We start from the raw sequence: 22,978 nt of genomic DNA, 5'->3' as shown, positions 1-22,978 counted from the left end.
ATTTACTTTTTGAATACTCAACATTTTTATTTCATTTTGCGTTTTCAACAATCATTAGTGCTATGCTAAAGGCCCTACACCAAAACTTATTTTGAGGTTTTTCTACAATATTACTTTTACAATACCACAATTTGATTTTTGGAAGAAATAGTTTGAAAAATGTTATGATTTGTGATACAGTCTTAGGGTAACCCTCATTTATCAAGATGAGAGTATTTTGGAGTTTGGACAAAAAAATTTCAAATTTGCCTACAACTTCTTCATTTTTCAAGGTAGGTGATTGGAACTTGTTGTGTTTTGTTCAGAACTAAGTAGAGAATTTGAGAATACTAACATTATATATGGTCTCAACAGTTTTTTTTAGATATACACGTTCAAACATAATACTTTTCTAAAAGTAAGAAACCAAACGTATTATAATAAAAATAAAAAAAAAATTATATTTGATATGGGTTATTTTCACTTATTTTTATGTAGAATTTCATAGGGAATAAAAGGAAACAAAAAGTATGTCTCTATCTGATCAGACAAGGAAGATACATAAATTTTACCAAACGCTTACAACAATTAGTAGTCTGGAGTTTTTGGCTAGTACTATCCGGTAAAGTACCGGCATTTTTGGCTAGGACCAAAACTTTTTTGCTGGAGTGCAAAGGTTTAAGTATCTTGGTTTTAATTTTAAGTGAAACACTGTATAACAAATAATTAACCATTAAGTAAAGATTTTAAATCTTATTTTCCAAGTTAATAATTTCAGTTATTTGCGACCAGTGTTTCACTAAAAGAATCAAAACTAATCGTTCTAAAGTTGGTCTTTTGTATAACGTAGATAAAAATTGGGGGGGGGGGGGTGATGAATGTGGCTTTTATTGAAAGCTGATGCTTAACGACTACATCTGAGCCCAAATATTTAAACTTAAAAAAAATTATTATTACTACTAACCCTGGACTTACTCAATTAGATTAGCTATCCAAGGCCAATAGTACAATTTTGTCCCTTGACGATATTGTACCGTAACAGAGTTTAAAAGACCACTACAGTGACTGAGAAAGGATAGGCAGGCTAAGAGTACAATGCAGGTACTAAGTGATGCAACGGTATTAGAAGGCAAAAACGTATGAACGACCGAGGAAAGAGATTTTCAGTTTTTGACTGGCCACCAGGAGTTAGGTGGGCACCTAAAAGTGGGTAACAATCCAAAGTCATTAGGAATTGTGACAAAGAGGAGGAAGCAGCCTAAAATATCAAATACAATTTGTCTTAGGCACATTTTCATTGGATTTTCACTGGTGTTTCAATTCTGTTAGAACTAAGGAAACAAGTAAAGCCTAATATTTTTTTCAATATTAAGGTCATTAATTAGGCTTACATCATAACAATCAAATTATAGTATATCAACCAAACACAGTAACTCTACAGTACCTTGCATAATAGGCTGATAAATACATTTTGTTCAAATGTTTATTGCGGACATTTTCCATCACGATGGTAAAAAAACAATACACAACGTTTCGGGATCTGGAATCTGATCCCGTTCTCAGGTGAAAAAACTTAACTAACACAAAAAATCAAAACATTGTCAAGAGTAAAAGATTAAAATATTATATTGCGTCTCTAGAGTTTTCATGTTATTTTTGGCCTATTTAGGCCATAGGTTTTGGCAGTGGTTAATGCGACTGCATATTTTGATGCAAGAACAATAAAAGTTTTAATTGTCTAATTTGGTCAATAACTAGGTATCTAATTATGCAGCCTCTGCCATTACTGGTTCAATTAAATTCAAATTATCTTTATTCATCAAGTACATTAGGAATATACATGAATAGTGTCACATTTCTCAAATAATTAAGTTATAATATAATAAAACACATACATGCTACTAATGAGAGAAAAACTTGAAAAGAACAAAGAACCAACAGAAAAAGATATAAATAAAGTTAAAACATATAGCCTACTTTGAATTGGTAGGGAAAGAGAAGTAAATTAGCCTACAGTTCATCAAATAATAGTATCAGTTAATAATTTTATTTTATTTTATAATTACTTCTGCTTGTAAGTTTATCAGTTGTTAACACGTTCGCTACTGCAATAGTACGAAATTTTCCATTCACATGGACCAGCGACGCACATATGCGACGGCCGGTTTCCACCCATAGACTGCCGACGCATATATGCGACGGCTAGTCACATTAAAATAGACTGACGACGCATATTTGCGTCGGGGTTCTAATGTTATTAAAATGCTTATATTTTTGTAACGGTCTATTTGAAGGCACTGAATTCCCTGCAGTGGTCTACAGAGATGTCTGACGCACAACTGCGTCGCTTGGTCTGTGGATATGATGATTGGTGACGTCATATAACAGTTGGAAAAACTGGTCTTTACTTTTCTGCATCACTGTATGTATGTATGCAGTATGTATGCTGCATTATCCTATGTAGCTTTTATATTTGTTCAGTTATAAACTGTTCTTGAAAAATCTGTTTATTTCTTTACTTACTTTCACCTTAAAACACAAAAAAATGAACAGTCGCATATATGCGACGTTTAGTCTATTTCAAGAAAACTATAATTGTTTTCACTATTGTCTTCGCTGTAGACCGGGCGTCGCAAATATGCGACATTACAAAAGGTTATAAAAAATACAAATAAACAAGAATAATTTATTTACAAACACGATTGTAGCGTATTACAATGTAAATGATCCCTGTTTTACAGGTTTTCGCCCGTGGTCTGTGTGTACTGTTATCCAAGTGACAGCCGGTCTATGTGTAAGATTCAAATGTATACCTCGGTCTGTGGCAATGACCGCGGCGTCGCATATATGCGACGCTCAGTAGCGAACGTGTTAAAGAATTATAACTTCTTGATCAGCATTGTACATGTTATTAAATTTACAGAAAGTAAATAAAAGAAACGTCTTACAACACATAAAACTTAAAACATATATTTTCACTTGTACTGTTACTCACAAGACAGTAAATATACAAAAAATATGGTAAGTGGTGATCGATTTTGATTGGACACTCCAATCACCATCAGACCCAAAAGGCGAATCTTTTTTGTATATTTACCGTCTTGTGAGTAACAGTATAAGCATAAATATATGTTTCAAGTGTTATAAGACGTTTATTTTATTTACTTTCTGTAAAGAATTTTGTACCAGCGTATGTGGGTTTCTTTTCAAAAAGGTGCAATTTATGAGGACTTAATGCCAAGCTGTGTTGCTTTCTTGTAAGAACACCATGTTTCTTTCCAATAAGCTCTATTTATTGAAATCTGTTTTAACTGATACCACTGTTTCAAATACATACATACTGTACCAAAAAGTGTCATTATATTTTATGATTTAAACTTTCTCTTAACAGAAGTTCTAGGTGGATGTTTAGGTTGTAAATTATTCTTATTGCATTTTTTTCATTCTTAATATATACTTTAAGTTGCCCTTATTGGTTGAGCCATAAAGGGAAATTCCAAATGAAATTACCAACTAATTACTAAGTGTGTATGAAAAGTAAACTACAGTAGACTCCCTCTTATCCGGGGACACCTTTTAACCAGACAATAAAAGTGATGTTCAATATCGACTAAATGTTAATAACAACTAGGCGGGATTAAAAATTAACTATCACCTTAAATACTCCATCTCCTGGGTACGGATAAAGGTCTAGACGGTAACCTCGAGGTACCACATTGGCGCTCACAGCTGTCAGTAACAAACTTGCTAACAAGGTTCGACACGCCATCAACTACAACAAATACACAAAATTAGAGGCATTATGCTTTACAAAACACTTATATAAAGCAACTTATATAAAGTGTTAGTACTATTAGAGCTAATAACTTATAAAATCAAAATCTACTTAAAATCAAACTATCTGTGTTCATAAAGTAGTGTCCGGTTACTCAAAACACAAAGTAAATAAGTAATAATTTATGGAGGTTTTTTAAAAATGTTAGGTTTTTACCCGAAAAAGGATGTTCATGAAAAACAGTTTTTTTTCCTAGGACGCTAGGCACGAGCCTGGGATTGTTTTTCACATTACTTCAGGCTAGACCTAGGGGTTGCGGCATTATCACTTGCATAAAATCCATTGGTGACTTGGTGGGAATCGAACCTGGGACCTCAGGGACTGTGTACGCCACTAACCACTACGCCAGCTTGCTCCCTAGTTGTAAGTAATACCCTCACCATAGCAAACCTGATGACTAAATGAATTTCTATTTTTGCCAGATTCGATTTTCAGTAGGCCTATACTAAAATATTCCCATTAAAAGGTTGGATTTATTCTCTATTTAAATAAATATTAGGTTTAATTAGAGTGGACTTAGGTTTCCTGTTCGTTCCTATAGTCCGATCATGCTGGTTCGCAAATCTATTCAATTAAAAGTAGTTTAAATTAAATGCACATATACTTATTAATTATATGCTCTGCACATTACATTGTCCAATCAAGCTGGTTCGCAAATTGACCGTTTTGTGTTTCAAACATTTTTTACATATAACTAACTCAATAATGCCTCAAAGTTTTTTTTTTTTTTATGGAGGCTACCTATAAATGATAAATAGCCTAGGCCTACATATGAAGCAAACTGTATTGTATAGGCAATTATAAAAAAAAATTCACTAATAGTTCAGTTAGACTATAAATAACTATAAGTCATCACTGTCTTGTAAAGATAAAAAAAACCCACTTCAGTTTTAACATTCGTTTTTATCATCAATATTTTCACGTCTCTCATCCATGGTTCACAGAAAAGGTGCATTAGAAAATATCCTACAAGCGTCAATATAAACATTCAACATCCTCATTTCTCTCAACAGATGGACCAGTCATGATGGAATCCTATACTTTACTTATTAGCCTAGATTCCACGTCTAGCCAATGTGTTTTGACAGTCTTTGGGGTAATTATTCCGTATAGGTGCCTCCAAACGAATTTTTAATTTTGATATCTTACTTTATAGTTTTGTTTACCTCCTGAATCCAAATATACCATTATTTTTCACAGCTAATGAATATTTCTCAAGATATCGCCGTAATAATATACAACATTACATTAAACAAGGTAGGATGGATGACATTTACAAGTGGAATGAACTATGGGTTAAGTAAACCAACCAGCTGATTGTTTTCAATCATAGTCAAGCAAATGGAAGTGACAACTTTAATTATTTAACTCTGATTCTGCAATATGAAAATCACCTGATTAAGTTACACTTTTCACTTTCTAAGACCAATAAGTTAATAATGTGGTATTGTTACCAGTATTTTATCCTTATTAATGATTTATTGATTTATATTTCGCCGTTTAGAAATTACATAATAAAATGGTGCTATTCTAACATAACCTAACCTAACCAAACCTCTAGAATGGGTAAGCAAACTCCTTTTGATGTCACAAAAGGCATGTCAGGGTGATAGGTCGTGCTTTATGTGAATTGGTGGCTGCATTAAGTCCTTTGAAGGTAGGTTAGATTAGGTAAGTTAAAGTTTAGGTTATAATGTATCAAGTTGTTAGTTTATGTCGCCTTCAGACTGTTTTTGTAAAATTAAAATCCAGAAAAAACACTTCAAACTACTATTTCAACCTAACTTCAAAACACTTAATGCAGTCACCAATTCACATACAGCACGACCTACCACCCAGACATGCCTAAATAAGAACTACATGTAATTAGTCCACCAGTCCATCTATATCTCCATAATGTGACGAAATTCCTATTTATTTATTTATTTATTTATACATGCCAACGGCTAAGCCAATACATAGATGTAAACAAAAACTGAACAATATTCAATACTCAATAGAATACTAAATACATAGATGAAAAAAACAAAAAACAAGCTGAACAATACAATACTCAATAGAATACAATAATAAATGTAGAAAATCCCCCTATTATAGAGAACATTAAGTTATTTGACTACAGAATCACTTGAAATGTTATCCATCCTATCTTTTTTATCGTAATGTTTAAGTATGTTTTTACGGTGATATCTTGAGAAATATTCATCAGCGGTGAAAAATAATGGTATATTTGGATTCAGGAGGTAAAAAACTATATAGTAAGATATCAAAATTAAAAATTCGTTTGGAGGCACCTATACGGAATAAATACCGTCTTTGGTACTGTCTTAATGACCAGTAATTTCAAAACACAAGGAGACACACACGATGGAATCGAAAAGTACATGACAAAAAGCTGTCACTAGACTGAAATGAGGAGGTGAAGGATGGCAAAAAGCCTGAAATGTGGTGTGTTAGGGTAAAAACACAGTGGAGCAGGGCAGGTAGCTGGTAGCCTGGCGGGTCGCTTAATCGCTTACTGCGACGTAGAATTAAAGCACGCGTTGTTATGGGTACGCACACAGTCGCGCCTAGCAGGTAGCCGAGATGGTAGCAGTAAGCTAGGCGGCAAGCTAGAAGAATTGCCAAGTCGATTGTTTGGGAGCTTCAAGCGGGGAAGGCTCGACTGGGGCATGCGCAAATAGCAGAACTTGACAGCCACGAGTTCTCGAGTTTGCAAGTTCCACGCGGGACCTTTCACTGCGCATTCTGTATATACGTTGTTTGTTTGTTTTAGCTGATTTATTTGGAAGTTGTTTTGCTTACATGAAATAAAATAATGGACGTAGACAAATTAATATCAGAGGTTATTATCCATGTGCCATTTGGAAACAAGCCCATCCGGACCACCACAAACGTCACGTACTCGACGATCTGTAGAATAAAATAGCGAATGAACTAGGATTCAAACAAAAGTTTATCCTGTACCACTAATATTATAAGTGATAATATTAGTATCGGCGGCTGACAAGCGACTGTACTGAGCGCCACTGTGTGTATGTCCCAGCTACCCTCCAGGTAACCAGCAGTTAAGCGAGTAAGCGACCAGCCAGGCTACCAGCTACCTGCCCTGCTCCACTGTGTTTTTACCCTTATGCTCAGTAAAGGCCGACGATACCGAATTACCAACAACCAATAAATATGATTATTACGCAAAAAAAAACACAAAACCCGGTCATTTAGACAGCTATTTGACCTCTCACGGGTTAAGGTGGGTAGCCTGGACTATTTATTGCTCGTTAACCATTACAATTGGTGCTTGTTGTATGAAGTTATAATCGAATTAGGCCTATTAAACACAAAAACATATTGTTTAAAGGTTGGGCCACAAAACTAGTGCAACTATACCTCCCCATATAAATGTCTATTACAGAAAACATGTCCAATGCAAAGTTAGTTTGAAAAAACATACATTGCATTGGACATAACAGCGATGATTTCATCCCATAAATTTACAAATTTATTAGGCCTAGGCTAGTCAGATTTAGCAAAATATAGGTAAAAGTGTATTTCATATGTTACTTACATGAATCCATTCTTCCTTTACTATTTGTAATAAAAAAACAGTAAACAGTCTTGAAAACGCCTTCGATACGTTAGCTAGCTTTGAACAAAAACTGGTCAACTCAACTGAAGTATTATTAAAATCAAAACCAAAAACCAAACAAATTAAACTGAGAGGTTGGAGGTTGGAGGTTATGCAAATGAAAACGAAGGCAAGATAGATAAAGATAAGAAGACAGAGCTATCGACAGCTGATCAGCTGATGTGTTCCAACAATAAGCTCTGTCATTGGTCTGAATCTGAAACAACTAACTTGTCAGGACAGGTGACATAACAGAAAGTAAAAGTGATTTGAGTGACAAAAAATATGTTTTTTAGATTCAGTAAGCTGTTTACATAATGAAGAACCGTAGATTATAATATTTAAGAATAATACAATAATTATATAATATATGATATATCATTATACTTTATCAATTTAAATACGCTTGTAGAATTTAATTTTATATCTTATTTTGGTATAATTGGTTCAAAATTAATAGCGTTATAATCCAAAGTGGCAAAGTAGGCCTAATGACTGGTTTGCATATTGATTTTAATATTAACTTTTCATTGGTGATTTGGTAAAAGACGAAACAATTGTTGTACAATTAATGTATAAATAAACAAAAACACAATAATTACTCAGCATTTTACCACAATCCCAATTTTAATAATGTAAGACTAAAATTACTTACGTAATTCCCGTCACAGCTCAATAAAATATGTCTATTCAGGACATGTTTCGGTGTTAAAACACCATCGTCAGCTTCAGGTACATAGTGTAGAGTTGATCAGTTGTTAACATCGTCAGAAGAATAAATAAGTCCCTTGCTACCTGTGCGGTCGGTCATCTTTGTTAGAACAGGCCTGTTTTTAGCGAATTTCCCATATAGGGAATAAGCTATTACCGTAGTACTCATGGTAAGACCTGGACCCGGGACCGATTTTTTTTTTCGTTTTGAGGTCCCTAGAGGCCAAAAACACCATTCGTTCAAATTCATATATATATATATATTTATATATATATATATTTATATATATATATATATATATATATTTATATATGTGTCCGTTAGCGCGATAACTCGAGCAAAAATGATCCGATTTTGATCAAATTTGGTACAAACGTGTAAACCTACGTTTATTCGAACGAGTTCGCGAACCAGCATGATCGGACCATGGGAACGGGGGTTTATGGGGGCTTTTATGGGGTAAAAATGGGTTTTACCCATTTTTGACCCAAAAAACATAAAATTTTGCAATTTCTTTCTAAACTATTTTGTAGAGCTTAAAAAAACAAATAATTTAGTATATTGAAGCATTATAATGCGCCTATCGGTTACGGAGAAAATTCCAAAAAATTGTAAATTTAAAATTCCTATGTTATTCTTATGGAGAATAAGTAAACTGTTGTAGTTTGCTTGTTTATTAACATATTTTGCCCAAATTTGGAAAATGTTTTTATTTCTTACTAACTATTAACATTTTACATAAAAAAACACTTTTACCCTCCCTGTTGCAGCAAACCTAAGTATGTGTTTTAACTCATTCTATTTAAATAGGGAATAAATGTGATATTTTTAAGGAGACATTTTAGTGTAAATCCAATCAGGCAAATGGAAATTCGCTTAGTCTGCAGGTTTGCTGCGGCGGGGGTATTTTAAATGTTTAACTGTTTTATGTATTTATTCGTGTCCGTACTGTGTTTATTTATTCTTCTGACGATGTTAACAACTGATCAACTCTACACTATGTACCTGAAGCTGACGATGGTGTTTTAACACCGAAACATGTCCTGAATAGACATATTTTATTGAGCTGTGACGGGAATTACGTAAGTAATTTAGTCTTACATTATGTCCAACAGCTCAGGGGCTACACACATGGATCCAATTTTAATGCCTTAATGGCCTAGTGTAATATATATATGACAAAAAACAAGTTATTTGCATTATCATCACATGTAACAACATGAAAGAAATATTGCATACTAACAACTTAGTTTTTCGTGTAACCTTTGGCGATTTTGCTGACATTTTCTGGTGAAGGGTATTTAAAATTGTCTTTAGCTGATGCATAAGGACGAAATCCACGAAGAGCGTGTTTTATCCACAAATATAAGAATAGATTGATGCATCATAAACACAAACAAATTATGTAGCCCGAATCCTATACCAATAACATTAACATATATGTTTAAGAAATATCCATTTAACCAATGCTAAGCCATATTTACTTTTGGGCCAGTAATCATGATTGATCCATACCGAGTCTGTTCTAGCATGGTCCTAGTATTCCTGGGTTTACCAATACCACAGCTGTATCCATGTCTAGTCTAATATATGCTAATCTAATATGCTTCAAAATCATTGCATGTATCGCTTGTTTAAGTTACAGGAGTGGTGGTACGTGATCGACCTCCTTTGGCTCTGTAATGAGACCAGTGACCATGTCAGGTCCTTCTTACGTATTAAATCAATAGGTTTTTTTTAAATATAATTTAATTATACTGTAAATATATTATGTGCCTACTACTATGGTTAGCATGGGTTTGTGGTTTATCATTCTTGGTTTTCCCAAAGTCTTCTTCATTCGAATTTTATTATAACGGCTACGGGCTAAACACTGATATTTTTGGAAAACGAATGGACCAATGGAATGGAATCGAATCCGCAGTTTTAGGTTCACTTTCACGTTTTAAACCCCTTTGGTCCTTTCTTCCCTTCTCCTCCTCGGCCGATGGTCGGACTTCGGTTCGGCTTCGGTGAGACCAATGGCTGACTGGCCCAAAATTTGGTGCTAGAACTGCCCAGGGAGAGTGCCGCCGCCACCGTTATTCCGTTAGTTCTAGTTGCTAGAAAGTAGGTGCTTTTAAGCCACTTTCATTATCATGGAGGGTTTTCTATTATCATATGAATTGGGATTTTCAGCCTACATTTGTGTCAACTACAATCTACCAATAACTCAACCTATAACTTAGGCCTAGATAGTGCTTGTGCATGTGTGTGACCTTGCGTAAATTGCCCATACTTCAGGCTATATGTTCAATCATAAAGGATGACAAGGAAACTGGCAATAGAAAAGGAATAATTAAAACTTAACAAACAATATTTTGTACCGAGAGTTATCTTAAGTTACCACTTTTCAATATTTTAGGAGATAAGCTACAACTTAAATAGGCATCATGCTACTCAAACCTGATGACCTAACTTATTTAATTAACTAAACTCAGTGGCGGCGATAAGAGCCCATGGACCCCCCGCAAGTTTGTTTGCCGGGCCCCTATCTCCCAAACATCTTTAAAAACATTATCACATGTTTACCACCTAAACTTGCACTTTAGCTTGGCACGGCATATCCTGAGGCACCGAGGCGTCATCATCGTCTTCCATGATCTCGGCAAAATCGTGAATACTTCCCGTAGTCATGGAAGAAACAAGAAACATTATCATAGTCTACCGTGATTGCAGCCAAACCTATCCCTTTGAGTGCCGCCGCGTCTCGCTCCGAGACGCACTATTTATTTTATTTTATTTATTTTATTTTACATTTGACTATTGTCGTTGCTTGAGTGCCAAGCACCTCGTAGCGAGACGGTCAAGGTAGCGCGAGAAACGCTGGTGTCTCGGAGCGAGATGCTAAGAAAATCACTTCATACAGTATTACATTTCAGAAAAGCTGGCTGTAAATCACATCAAATGCGACAGAAGGAGGTTGGCAACAACTACTTTGCTCTTTTACTGTACTCTTTTAATGGAGCTGAGAAATGTGATGTGGTCAAGCAATGAACCAATCAAAAACCTTCTTTACCCATTACGCAATCAATGATTGACGGCTTTATGCTTAACACAGCTGGTTCGTGTCGTGAATCGTGTCGTGTGATGTTGTTTAGACTTAAGACTGTTTATTTATATTCTAATAAATGTGTGTATATTATGAATAGTTTGGTTGGTTGTGGTCATGAATCATTTAAAAAACATTTTAATCCTTTAAAAAGTTATAATATCACAACCTATTCGTGCAATTGGTGTTAGTTTGTGGCTAATCACATAACTTGTACCGGTAACTTATCTGGACTTGGTAAGTTAGGCCTATTAGGTGCATGATTTTATTTTGCCGTGTGTATTTTGTGCATGGCTTCTAATAATAGTACTATTCTAATAGTAATTCGAATTATAAACATTTATAATCAAAAACAATAACAACATAAAATACAGTCAAATGTAAAATGATATAGTTTTGTCTGCAACAACACAAGTCCTAGAGCGTGATTTAGGTTGTTTGCTAGTAGGTAGAGTCTAGACTATTGTGAGACCTCTTTGTAGTAAATGTTATACATATTCTTTTTGGACATAATTATACAATAAATACATTGGTTATACATGATTTCTCTTTCGTTTTTAATGCTCTTTAAAATGAATGTAAATTGAATGTCAATGAATAATTCTAAATTGTGTTATTAGGGTAAGGGGGGGAATTGGGTGGGCGGGGTAATTGGGTGGTAAAATTTTTAACAATTTTTTTTATTTTTTATTTATTGATATTTTAACATTTAAATGACATGTATGGACAGCCAATCTCTTCAAGAATAAGCCATAACCTTTTCAGATTTGTACCTTTAAACATTTAAAGGAGGGAAATAGTTTTAGAGACCCTTGTCATTTCGCGATTCTAAAAGTGGTATGCAAACTTTTTCAATCTTTCATATAAAATGCATTAAAATTTTCATACATGTGAAATTACATTATTTTTCACCATAAAATGAATAAAAATATACCAAAGAACATGCCCAATACTTATTTTCATAATAAAACTACTTCTATTTTTTTCTTTTTTTTTTCAAAAATGTTACCACCCAATTACCCCCTTATGGGAAATTGGGTGGTAAATTTTAAAACTGAGCTAATACTGTTTCCTTGGCTTAATTTAATTAAAAAAGGCAATAATAATAATATTTTGTGAATATAATTCACACTAGAGTTTTTGTTTTGGTATTTCACCACTACCACCCAATTACCCCTATACCAATACCATTAGCCCTATACCACCCAATACCCGTGAGTTCACGGCACATTGGACTGAACCCAGAAGACCTAAAAAAAGTCACAAAATTGTATTATAGTTACTTAAATAGGCAAAGAGACTGCAGTAGCGACTGAGCTGATGTAGTAAACTAGTGCATTAGGCCTACAGTACATTAGTTTATACAGCCTCCCTTGTTTTATATCGTGCGAAGGACTGGAAAATCGTGCCTCATTTTCTAAAGTTTTGAGACCATATTACATAATTTAAACCTTATTAGAGAAACATTTGTCCCTATTTTCCTGTTAATATTATTAATGAACTCTTTATATTATGAATTTAAAAACTGTAGGCCATAATATTTAATTGTGGTTAAAGATTTTTTTTCATGTGCGTAAGTAGTTTAGGAAAAATATGTTTGTCACCACAAAATTTATGGTAAATTTTTTTTTTGTTTATTAAACCTAGTCAAAAATGTTGCTTTTAGTTTCCTATATAACACCCAATTTCCCAACTTTAATTAGCATTTAGTGTTTATGGATTGTTGACCTACCACCCAATTACCCCCATGGGGGTAATTGGGTGGTAAAACACATTTTAGTTTTTTAAATTTTTTTTGGGAACTGCGGGAAAAAAATAAAACATGAAAAAGATAGCTTTTTGTATTATAAAATTACTTAAGTAGGCATTTAACAACAAAAATAGGAAAAGTGGCCTTTTAACCAGATACATTTGTAAAACATACCTCCCAATTCCCCCCGCTTACCCCTATGTTATAACTCGAAAACTTTGAAAATGAGAATAAACTGCACCATTTTTCTGTCTTGTCTATGAAAATATTTTATTTTAACTCATGAAACCCCAACTAACTTAAAATTAGTACGGTATTTTACAATGCACGATCTAATAATCTATAAAACAAAACAAATTTAGGCCAAAAATGTTTAATAAATAAGTATTTTATGATGATTTTCCTAAACACCTGCATTTATGAGGGGAAATGGTCGGCATTCCTAGAAGCAACACCACATGTAGGCCTGGTAAACCTCAAATAAAAGTGTTTCACCCGCTCGAAGCACTCAAAGGGCTAGGACATCATCAGATAACAACATTGTTTTCCGCATTCACGGCCCAATGTCTACTATTTTACATGACCCAAGGTGACGGGGAAAACATTTTTTCCGCAATCGTGGCAAAATCCTAGATAAATCTCTTGCAATAAATAAACGTCAATATCGTCTTCTGCAATCGCGGTAAAATAGGTAATGAAAATCTCATGATCTAAAGAGTTTTGCCCTGCTACAAGTAATAAAATAAAACATCCACATAAAATGCAAAATCAATTAAATCAAGCCCTCTTAAAACTTTAAGCAAAATTAAGCCCAAACATTTACACAATTTACTTTTTCATTTTCATTTATTTATTTTATTTATTTATTTATTTGAAGGTAACAACCATTCATAATCCCTGAGGCCAAAAACACCATTCGTTCAAATAGTTAAATATGTAGGTATATATATAGCCTACATCCGTGAACGCGATAGCTTTAGTAATTTTTGCCCAATTTTGATGAAATTTTGTTTAAAGGTGTAATGCAGGATAAGCTTGAATGAGTTTGTGAACCAGCATGATTAGACCATGGGAACGGGGGTGTACGGGGCCACAAAACGGGGAGTTTTATGGGCTAAAAAATGGTTTTTCTCATTTTTGACACTCAAAACACAAAACTTCCTAATTTCTCTCTTAAAAAGCAAATAATCTAGTATGTCAAAGTGTTTTTGTACACAGTCATTGGTAACGGAGAAAAAAAAAAAAATTAATTTAAAATTCCCATGCTATTTTTATGGAGAATATTGTAAAATGTTGTAGTTTAATTGTTTATGGATATAATTTGATCAATCTTGGCAAATTTATTTATTTTAGGCCTACACTAAGTTATTTAGCATTTTACTAAAAGTACACTTTAACTTATTAGTTTCCTTCTAGCAGCAAACTTAGGTACTCGTTAAACATAATGTTATTTAAATAAGTTTACTTGAAGAAAATCAATTTAGAGAAATGGAAATTCGCTTAGTCGTCAGGCTTGCTGCGGGGGGGGGGGTATCTCAGCTTAACTTAACCAATCAATAGTTTTATTAATACTTTTAAGTCAAACAGGGTGAAGCCCTTGGTTAACAGCTAGTAAAAGTAAAGTACGAAAATAAAAAGTAGGCCTACTTTAATTTACCGATGAAGGCAGAAATTCTGATTTAGTTCTGAAGGAATAAGATTGTAAAGAATTTAAAAGTGTTTCTTAATAAATATATTTATATGAAAGGTCCTAACCCGGTAGGTACAGTGAATTACTAGTGTTAAAGTAACCAATAAACTTATTTTTTTCATTGCATTTAAAAGTTACTTTTTATTTAGGCTAATAAGTTTTAAGTTTATAAATATACCTAGGTGTAGGTAAGCATCGCTAAAATAACACAAAATAACTATCATCTAATGCACACAATGGGATATACGTCCTGAAGTTAAAATAAAACACAATTGTGATAGGCCTAAGTTAAATACTGTATGTTGATATTATTTGGCATTGGCGAATTTATAGATTTTATCCTAACACCCTAGATCTATCCTATATTTTATCATTGGTCGAAACACTTTTTAAATTCATCGTAGCGCAAACCTAGGAACTTGTTAAAGCTGCTGTTTTTTAAATGGGGAATAAATATGTGTTGTTTATAGAAATACTAGCATACACGTCGCACTTTGTTGCGATTTCAAGAAAGTTGACCGTTCCATACTGAATCTCTGGAAGGTCTTTAATATTTTTAGAGCACTCAATTTTTTATATTTTTATTAGTACATATTATCTATGATATAATTAAATAATAAACAATGTTATTTTTTTCAGTTTGGTGCGTAAAAAAATAGATTTTTTAGTTTTTCAACATGAGAGCAGGCCACATAAAGTGGTCCATGTGAGAAACATGGATTTGTTAAATCCAGATTACCAGGGGATTGCGCATTGCTCGTGGTGTTTAATTTGTAGGAGACGTTAAAAAGATAAACATAGACGTACATTATCTATAATTTCCATGATATTATAAAATACAGTCAAAAAATATGTAATAAAACAAATTGTATAACATCATTCTATTGTACTCACATATTTGTGCTATTTGCGCAAAACTTTTTGCACGGCCCTGTCGTCATTGACCCTATAAAATAATTGTGTTTTATTTGATATTTTCACAGATCCCCACTAGAGGTTTCGTCGGAAGTTTGGGAGATAGACTCAGTGACGACGCCAACGCTGGTTTAATACAACAGTGGGCGGAGGACCGTCCTTCCTTGCGTCCCTCAATGATGCACATCACGGGACGAGCTTAGTTTTCGGCTCTCTGACTATGATGAGCCAACTAAACACGGTGTCGGAACTGCATGTGGACGGAACCTTCAAATATTGCCCAAACCTTCCGGCATCATGTCAGTTACTGACCATCATGTGTATGATGTTGAACCGGGTGAGCAAATTAAGTGTTACAGTTACTTTATATTAAAGTTTCAGGCTTACACACTGTTTTATGTGTTAATGGAGAGGCGAACACAGAGATCACGTGAAATCATTTTTGATTTTATAAAACAACTCTCTCCAGAGTTAAGTCCTACATTAATCATAACAGATTTTGAACGTTTACTGCAAACTGCCCTAACAGCCAGTAACAGCCAACGTAAGCTTTCATCAAGGCAATTTAAATATGTACGACTAAGAATCAATGCTTTTTTTACAATATGTTTGTAATAATCTCAATCGGATTGAAGCAGCAACCTTAACAATGGCTCTGCAAACTTTCATTATGTTTAGTGATCAAACTTTATTAGAACAAAAAACCGTCAGTAAGGACTAAATAAAAAAATTTATTACATTGAAGTAAATTTTCATTGGTATTGTTAGATCCTCGTATCTCTCTCTAAAATAACATGAGTATGGTATCCTGTTTTTCTCCTTTTCTATATATACATAACAATGCAAACGATTAATGTTTTTAGTCTTTGGCAACATGAAAAGGAAAAAGTAAATCGGTCCCGGGCCCAGGTCTCACTGTGCCACTTATGGTAATAGCTACTTCTCAATAGGGAAATTCGCTAATACTATTTATGTATGTTTTGTTTTACAAATAAATTGTTACAACGAGCCCGACCAATGAAGTAAAAATGTTATATCACTGTCTGAATTATTATATAGGCCTAGTTACTTTTCAGCCACCCTAAAAACTTATTACGTTTTATTATTGTATATTATTATACTGTACAGTATAATCGTATTAAAGAATAACATATTTCACGTTCCTAATTTTGATGTACACATTTTGTTGAATAGGCTATTTGGAGGAAGACCAGATCGCTGGGACTGGCAAATGAAATTGCTAACAACCCAAATGTAAAGAACATCGTAAAGATGGCAATGGCCATTGCTCTTCTTCCTCCTTAAAAAATTGAAGAGCGATTTGCATTCATCGAGGAAAGATCTTAGACGCTGAATATCCATGTTAGTGTAAATGAATTCCTCAGGTACTTCGAACGAACATAGATACAAGGTAATTGTGATTACACATTCTGCTATTTTATGATTTTGAAATTTATAAAGTAATGTATGATACATGAATATTAAATCCCTGATAAAATGGTACATTCAATTAAATAGTTTATTCTTTACAAAAGCAATCCCATTCAGAGCACTTGGGCTCAGAAACCTTGCCCTGTTATGCTTTACTAGAAGATACAATAATTGTATTGTGTATGTCACTAACGATTACAAAAGCAACAGGTAGGCCTAAGCCAAGATATAAGTTTAGCGCATCAGAATGTGTGGGTTTTCATTGGTACGTCATTAGCCAACACATCCTATTATTAAACGACTGTGTCAGTATAATTGACTAAGAATAAGGCATGTTACATTACAATGGCATTTTGTTTTTGGACATATTATGCACAAATAAAATGGAAGTTCCACAAATAAAAAATGGAACCATAAAATGGATGTTGTTGGTTATTTACATGCCATATTCTTGTTTGCATATTGCCAAATGTTTTCTGTGGGCTGGAATGAGTAGGAGTGCGGGACTTTGATCCCTGAGGTCCCGGTATGATGTTTTCCATTTTGCGGTCAGTCCATTTTCCAGTAAAGTGTAGGTATGCGTGGGTTGGTGAGGAGGTTCTAGGGGTGGGAGGGTGTCCATTTTGCGGTCAGGTTTTAATTCCTTAAATACGTGACTATACTGAATGAATAGTGGTTCCATTTATATAGAGCAGCAACAGTTATTGATTTTTTCTACAGGATTACGAGATTTGGATCTTCATGAGAAGTTGTTGACGGAGCCACTTATATATTAGCAGATGGGTTTTTCTTAACTCGCAAATCATGTCTGATGATATTATAAATGGCTGTTTATTCCAACAAACTAGTCAATAAGGCTATATATGTACATCGGTTACAATACAGTTACATTGTCCTCTCATGTCCGGTTTTTTGCTGAAAACACCGCCTCTTTTACATCAAGATAGGTTTTGTCCGGCACACAATGGTGGACAACAGCTCTAATTTCTACATTGTCTTTAGTCACTATTCTGCCCTTGCATCAGTTGGATATTTTGTAAGTACACCCACATCACAATACCTTGTTTGTTTTCTTAATATATCCGATGAGAATAACCTACCCATTATAATGCAAACTTGGCTTCCCCCTAACACTCACAGTTTCAATAAATTCCAATGTAACACTTAACAAAACACGGAATAAAAAATCCACTAACTATAACTGTAACTTACATAATACGATTATTATCCACACACGTAAAGAAATTGTTAAGTCAAAAGTAATAGGTGAGGGGTGCATAATTTCAGGTCACATACCCCTATTGGTGTCGTTGCTTCTCCCGAGTGCCGAGTCTCCTGTGCTAATTTCAAACACCCCACGAGATTTTTGGGTTGACCGGTAAATGGACGATTTTACCTTTGACGTTTTTTACAATCTAATACTGCCTTTTACAATCTACAAACTGTGTTGTCTTTTTCCACAGAGGGTCTTAAACACATTGAGCATCAACAACTAGCGACATATGAAAATAGGTCGGGGAATGTACAGCGTGCGAACGCACTTCCCTCAGCGTCCTTCTTCGCCAATGATCGAAGAATTGCACAGCCCATCACTCTCCTCATGGCTGGAAGATATAGTGTGGGAGAATTCCTAAGGAGGGTCAGCCATGCCGTTCCGACCCCAGAGGAAAATGCTAGTGAACAGGAGGGTTCACCTCGGAGAGGTGAAGGGCGAGGCCGTGCCAGGGGTGAGAGAAGACCCAGAGGAGGAGTTGTGGGAAGACCTCGCAGGGGAATCAGAGGTAATGATTTGATGTACTCACTAATCATGTACTCATTACAATCCAGACAAACTCAATAATATTCACCCTATGGATATAAATAGCGCCTCAAAACACAGCTTATCTTTTGCCATTTTAACTTAACAAAGTCATTTTTCAATTTCTTGAAAACAAAATCCTGCAACTGACGTCCTTGTCCTACTTGACATTGTAACCTTTATTTTTAATTGTTAAGACTTCTTAACTTAGGCCTATTTTGAATTTTACATTATACCTTTTAATGAGTTAGGGTAGTTGCATGAGTTTCTTTTTATCAGGGAAGTCCCATCTTTCATTTCAAAGCTTTTTAGTGTTGAAGATCTACAGTGTATTCATGGCATTTAATGGCCTAAGTTAGTCCTACGAGTTCAGCCTCATAGGATAATTTCACATCAATAATTATACGTTAACACATTTTTATACGCTGACTCGTTCATATTCAAATTTCTTGATGTTCCTGCATCTTGTATGTACGAACTACGATGCTAACTTAGATTCTCAATTACTCATAGAGACCAAGAGACCAGCTCCGGTCTTCACTTGTTTACCTCAGCAATGGCCGAGTCTACCGTTACAACTCACTACCCGCCATGTTACTTTAATTCTTTAAGTTGTTGTTACAAATTTTGCAACATAGCTAGAGAAAATTCTAAAAGTCATTCTATTTTAATTTGGCTTTTATCGGACCTGTAATTCTCGAGATATTTGCTTTAATAACTTTAACCACTTCCCCCTTCTTCAATCTTTTTTTGCGCCATAACCGCTAAATTAAAAACCATTCCTACACTTTATTATAGTTTTATTTATTCTTTATGAAATCCATACAATCGTCTTCAGAAACATATTTTATCACTTTTATCTGATTTAAGTGTTTTGATTAGACTTTCAATTTTTGAGTTAATTGCATTTTTGTCTCGGACTCCATTTAGACATTTAGACGCTAAAAACATAAAATAATGCAATTAATTTGCAAACAATTTTGTTGAGCTTAAAATAAAATTTTTTTAAGATTTATTATGCATGTAATGGTTACGGATGAAATTAAAAATACCCCTCCCCCCGCATCAAACCTGCCGACACAGCAAATTTCCATTTGTCTGAATTGGTTTTCAATTAAATCTATTTTTAAATAACATTTTGTTTAATGAGTACATAGGTTTGCTGCTACAAGGAAACTAATAAGGTGTATTTTTTTAGTAAAATATTAACTGCTTAGTATAAAATAAATAAATGTTCGAGGGTTGATCCAAATATATCCATAAATAAGCAAACTACTACAATTTACAATATTCTCCATAAGAATAAAATGGGAATTTACATTTTTTTATTTTCTCCACTATCAATAATACAAGAACACTTTTATATACTAAATTATATTTTTTGTAAGCTCATTGAAAAGGTCAAGAGAGAAATTGAAAAATGTCGTCGAAAGGTTTCGACCCTAAAAAATGAGTAAAACCAATTTTTACCCCATAAAACCCCGTTCCAATGGTCCGATCATGCTGAAATGCAGATTAAATTTGTTTTTTTTTATATCTGTTTGTTGAGAAGACATGTTCTTACTTCAAAGGAGTCCCGCCCTTAAACAAAAAGAAGAAAACAATTTGTTTTCTTAAGCTCTACAAAATTGTTTGGAAAGAAATAATTGTGAAATTTTGTATTTATAGGGTCAAAAATAGGAGAAGCCTATTCTTACCCCATAAAACACCACATAAACCCCCATTCGATCGTGCTGGTTCGCGAACTCGTTCGAATAAATGTAGGTTTACAGGTTTATACCAAATTTCATCAAAATCTAATTATTTTTGCTCGAGTTATCGTGCTAACAGACACACATACGCACACACACATATATATAATTATATATATAGATATATATTTATATAAATGTAATATATGATAAATGTACAGTATATTGTATTGTGTGTTTACAGCAGTTAAAACTATTGCAGGTGTTGGTGCTGGAAACTTGTCTGTTTTCAGACAAGCGCGACGTACGAACAACAACCAGGAGGCTTATCATCGAAAATTGATGATGCTAATGCGACACGCCCACCCAAACATCTGGGTATTCACTGGTGTGTATTCCATAGCTCCTTTATTATTAAACATGATGTCTCTGAGATAAAGACAAATCTTGATTACTTGGTATTCTTTAATTGTATTTGAAATGTATCAAATTGCAATATATTTCATTAAAAAATTAAAGTAATAACTGTGACTGTGTAAGAGTACGAAAACGAATCTTGCCCCAACTTACAGAGTTTTGTGGTTGTTTGCGTTGTGATGTTACCAATCACACTTTCATAGCCATCCATAAACGTCGCTAACTATGAATATTTGCGAATAACTTGTCAACAATTTATAACACGTTATATTCATTAAAGATTTATAACACGCACGTTCATTTGGCAAACATGTTATAAATTATTAAATGTGTCGATACTAACAAATTACAATGGTAAAACTTTCAGAAACTCTAAGAAGATTAGAGCACTCTTACAGACACTGTACACCAGGCTGGCGAACGGGGGGAGTGTGCGAACCAGAAGACCAGCCTATGTAGCACAAGACAGGATCATCGCAAGTGCTACGGATGACCTCTGTCGAGGGGTTTACTCCATTATCGATTTCCTCATGAGAACAAGCCACTCGGTTAACGACGCCATTGTCGTCCCTGGCGTTTACAGTGAGGAAGGAGAGGATGACGAGGACATCGGGCCACCACCCCAGGAACCACCAAACTTCGGTGCGTAGATATTTCATTGTTTACAGTATTACCTCATCGCACATTTGCCGCTAATTGGGTGATTTATTTTATTTCCTATACTATATGCCGTGGTGGGTATTGTTTACCCTCAATAATTGTTGTATTTTATGATTTTGTAAAGATAAATAACAACGCTGCTGGATCAAACTTCGCATCGTTGGTAGGTAGTATATAGCATCAATAACAACAAATTTTGGCTAATAATTTTGACTTCGTTAACACCAATACAAGGAAATTAGAAAAATGTTTTTTTAAATATGTTAACTTTTTACATTCTGCTAACTGGATTTTATATTCTGATACTCTAAAACGGTAGTACATAGTAATTATACTACCGAACTAAGATTGTAAACAACGCTCTATTTACAGATCCGGCTATCCTAGATTTGGCCTTGCAGCCCAGGAACAGGGGGCGTGGGAGAGGAAGGACCGATGCAAGAGGGATGAACCGTGGGCTAGAATTAGTGGAAGGTAAATATTGATACAATAATTAACATAAGTACAAGGGGGGTATCCATGGTTTTGTATAGTTTATTACAAATGTAAAAGCGATACAAAGTAAACCAACGTTTTATTTACAACTCATTTTAGCCATTTAATTTTCAGTGAAATTCAATTTATCATACAGTATTGTAAATTTTAACCTGGCAATATCTAACATATTATTTTATTTAGCATTTTGAAATATCCAATAACATGAAATATATCAATATAAAAATACAAAAATATAACAAAAAATATCTATGAGTCTTCCCCTACGGGAAAACCAACTACAGTATTAGTATTAATACCATTATTAACCCTAACAAAATCAGCAAACAAGGTATTACATCCAACAAATTTCGTCTCTTATGAACAAAGTAATATTCTACTCCACTAATGATAATAATTGGCGAGTTTTAATTTCATTGCAAAAACTGTATACATATTTTTAAGGTAATTTCCTTGTCAATGTTATTTTGTAGATGAGGAAAATTTAGATGACCCTGCCGTTCCTAATGAGCCACCTGCACCAACTCGTGGGCGTGGAAGAGGTCGCGGGAGGAGTGGTGAGAACAATTTTACTTACATATTACTTAAGCTTTATATTATTTAAGCTTAAATGCTGCGCACCTTTATATATAGCAAACTTTATGTACACTATTTTCAGTGACAATATCACTAAACATGAGAAATTCACAAATCAATGTTTGAGCAATAGCAACTATAAAATAATAATTCCTAATAATTCTTACCTTATTCAAATAAAGTTCCAATTCATGGTATTATTACAACCCAGACAACTCCTACACACTGACACTTTCTTACATGTTCTCAGGCAGAAGAGATCCAGGAGACAGACGAATAATTAGAGGAAGGGGAGTGGGGCGTGGTGGTGGTA

General features: G+C 34.2%; 1 protein-coding gene across 2 annotated transcripts in view; it reads right to left on the bottom strand.

The window, feature by feature from the left end:
* The window catches only part of LOC128997806 (aminopeptidase N-like), a 117,700-nt gene that overhangs the window by 74,699 nt on the left and 20,023 nt on the right, over positions 1–22,978 (bottom strand). Inside the window, exons 1-2 of one of the 2 annotated variants that reach the window (XM_054423527.1) lie at positions 7,380–7,449; positions 3,635–3,751 (exon numbers count right to left, since the gene is read on the bottom strand). In XM_054423527.1, the coding sequence (XP_054279502.1) occupies positions 3,635–3,748 (114 nt within the window). In that variant the 5' untranslated portion in view covers positions 3,749–3,751; positions 7,380–7,449. Of the gene's footprint in view, positions 1–3,634; positions 3,752–7,379; positions 7,450–22,978 lie in introns of those variants that run through there. The other variant, XM_054423526.1, reaches the window with a different exon arrangement.

The sequence above is a fragment of the Macrosteles quadrilineatus genome, unplaced genomic scaffold (assembly GCF_028750875.1).
Source record: "Macrosteles quadrilineatus isolate MER2022 unplaced genomic scaffold, UCM_ALF_1.0 Scaffold_7__1_contigs__length_78375512, whole genome shotgun sequence".
NCBI classification, from domain to species: domain Eukaryota; kingdom Metazoa; phylum Arthropoda; class Insecta; order Hemiptera; family Cicadellidae; genus Macrosteles; species Macrosteles quadrilineatus.
The sequence above is the reverse complement of the archived record's forward strand: the minus strand, read 5'-3'. Positions and strand labels throughout refer to the sequence as shown.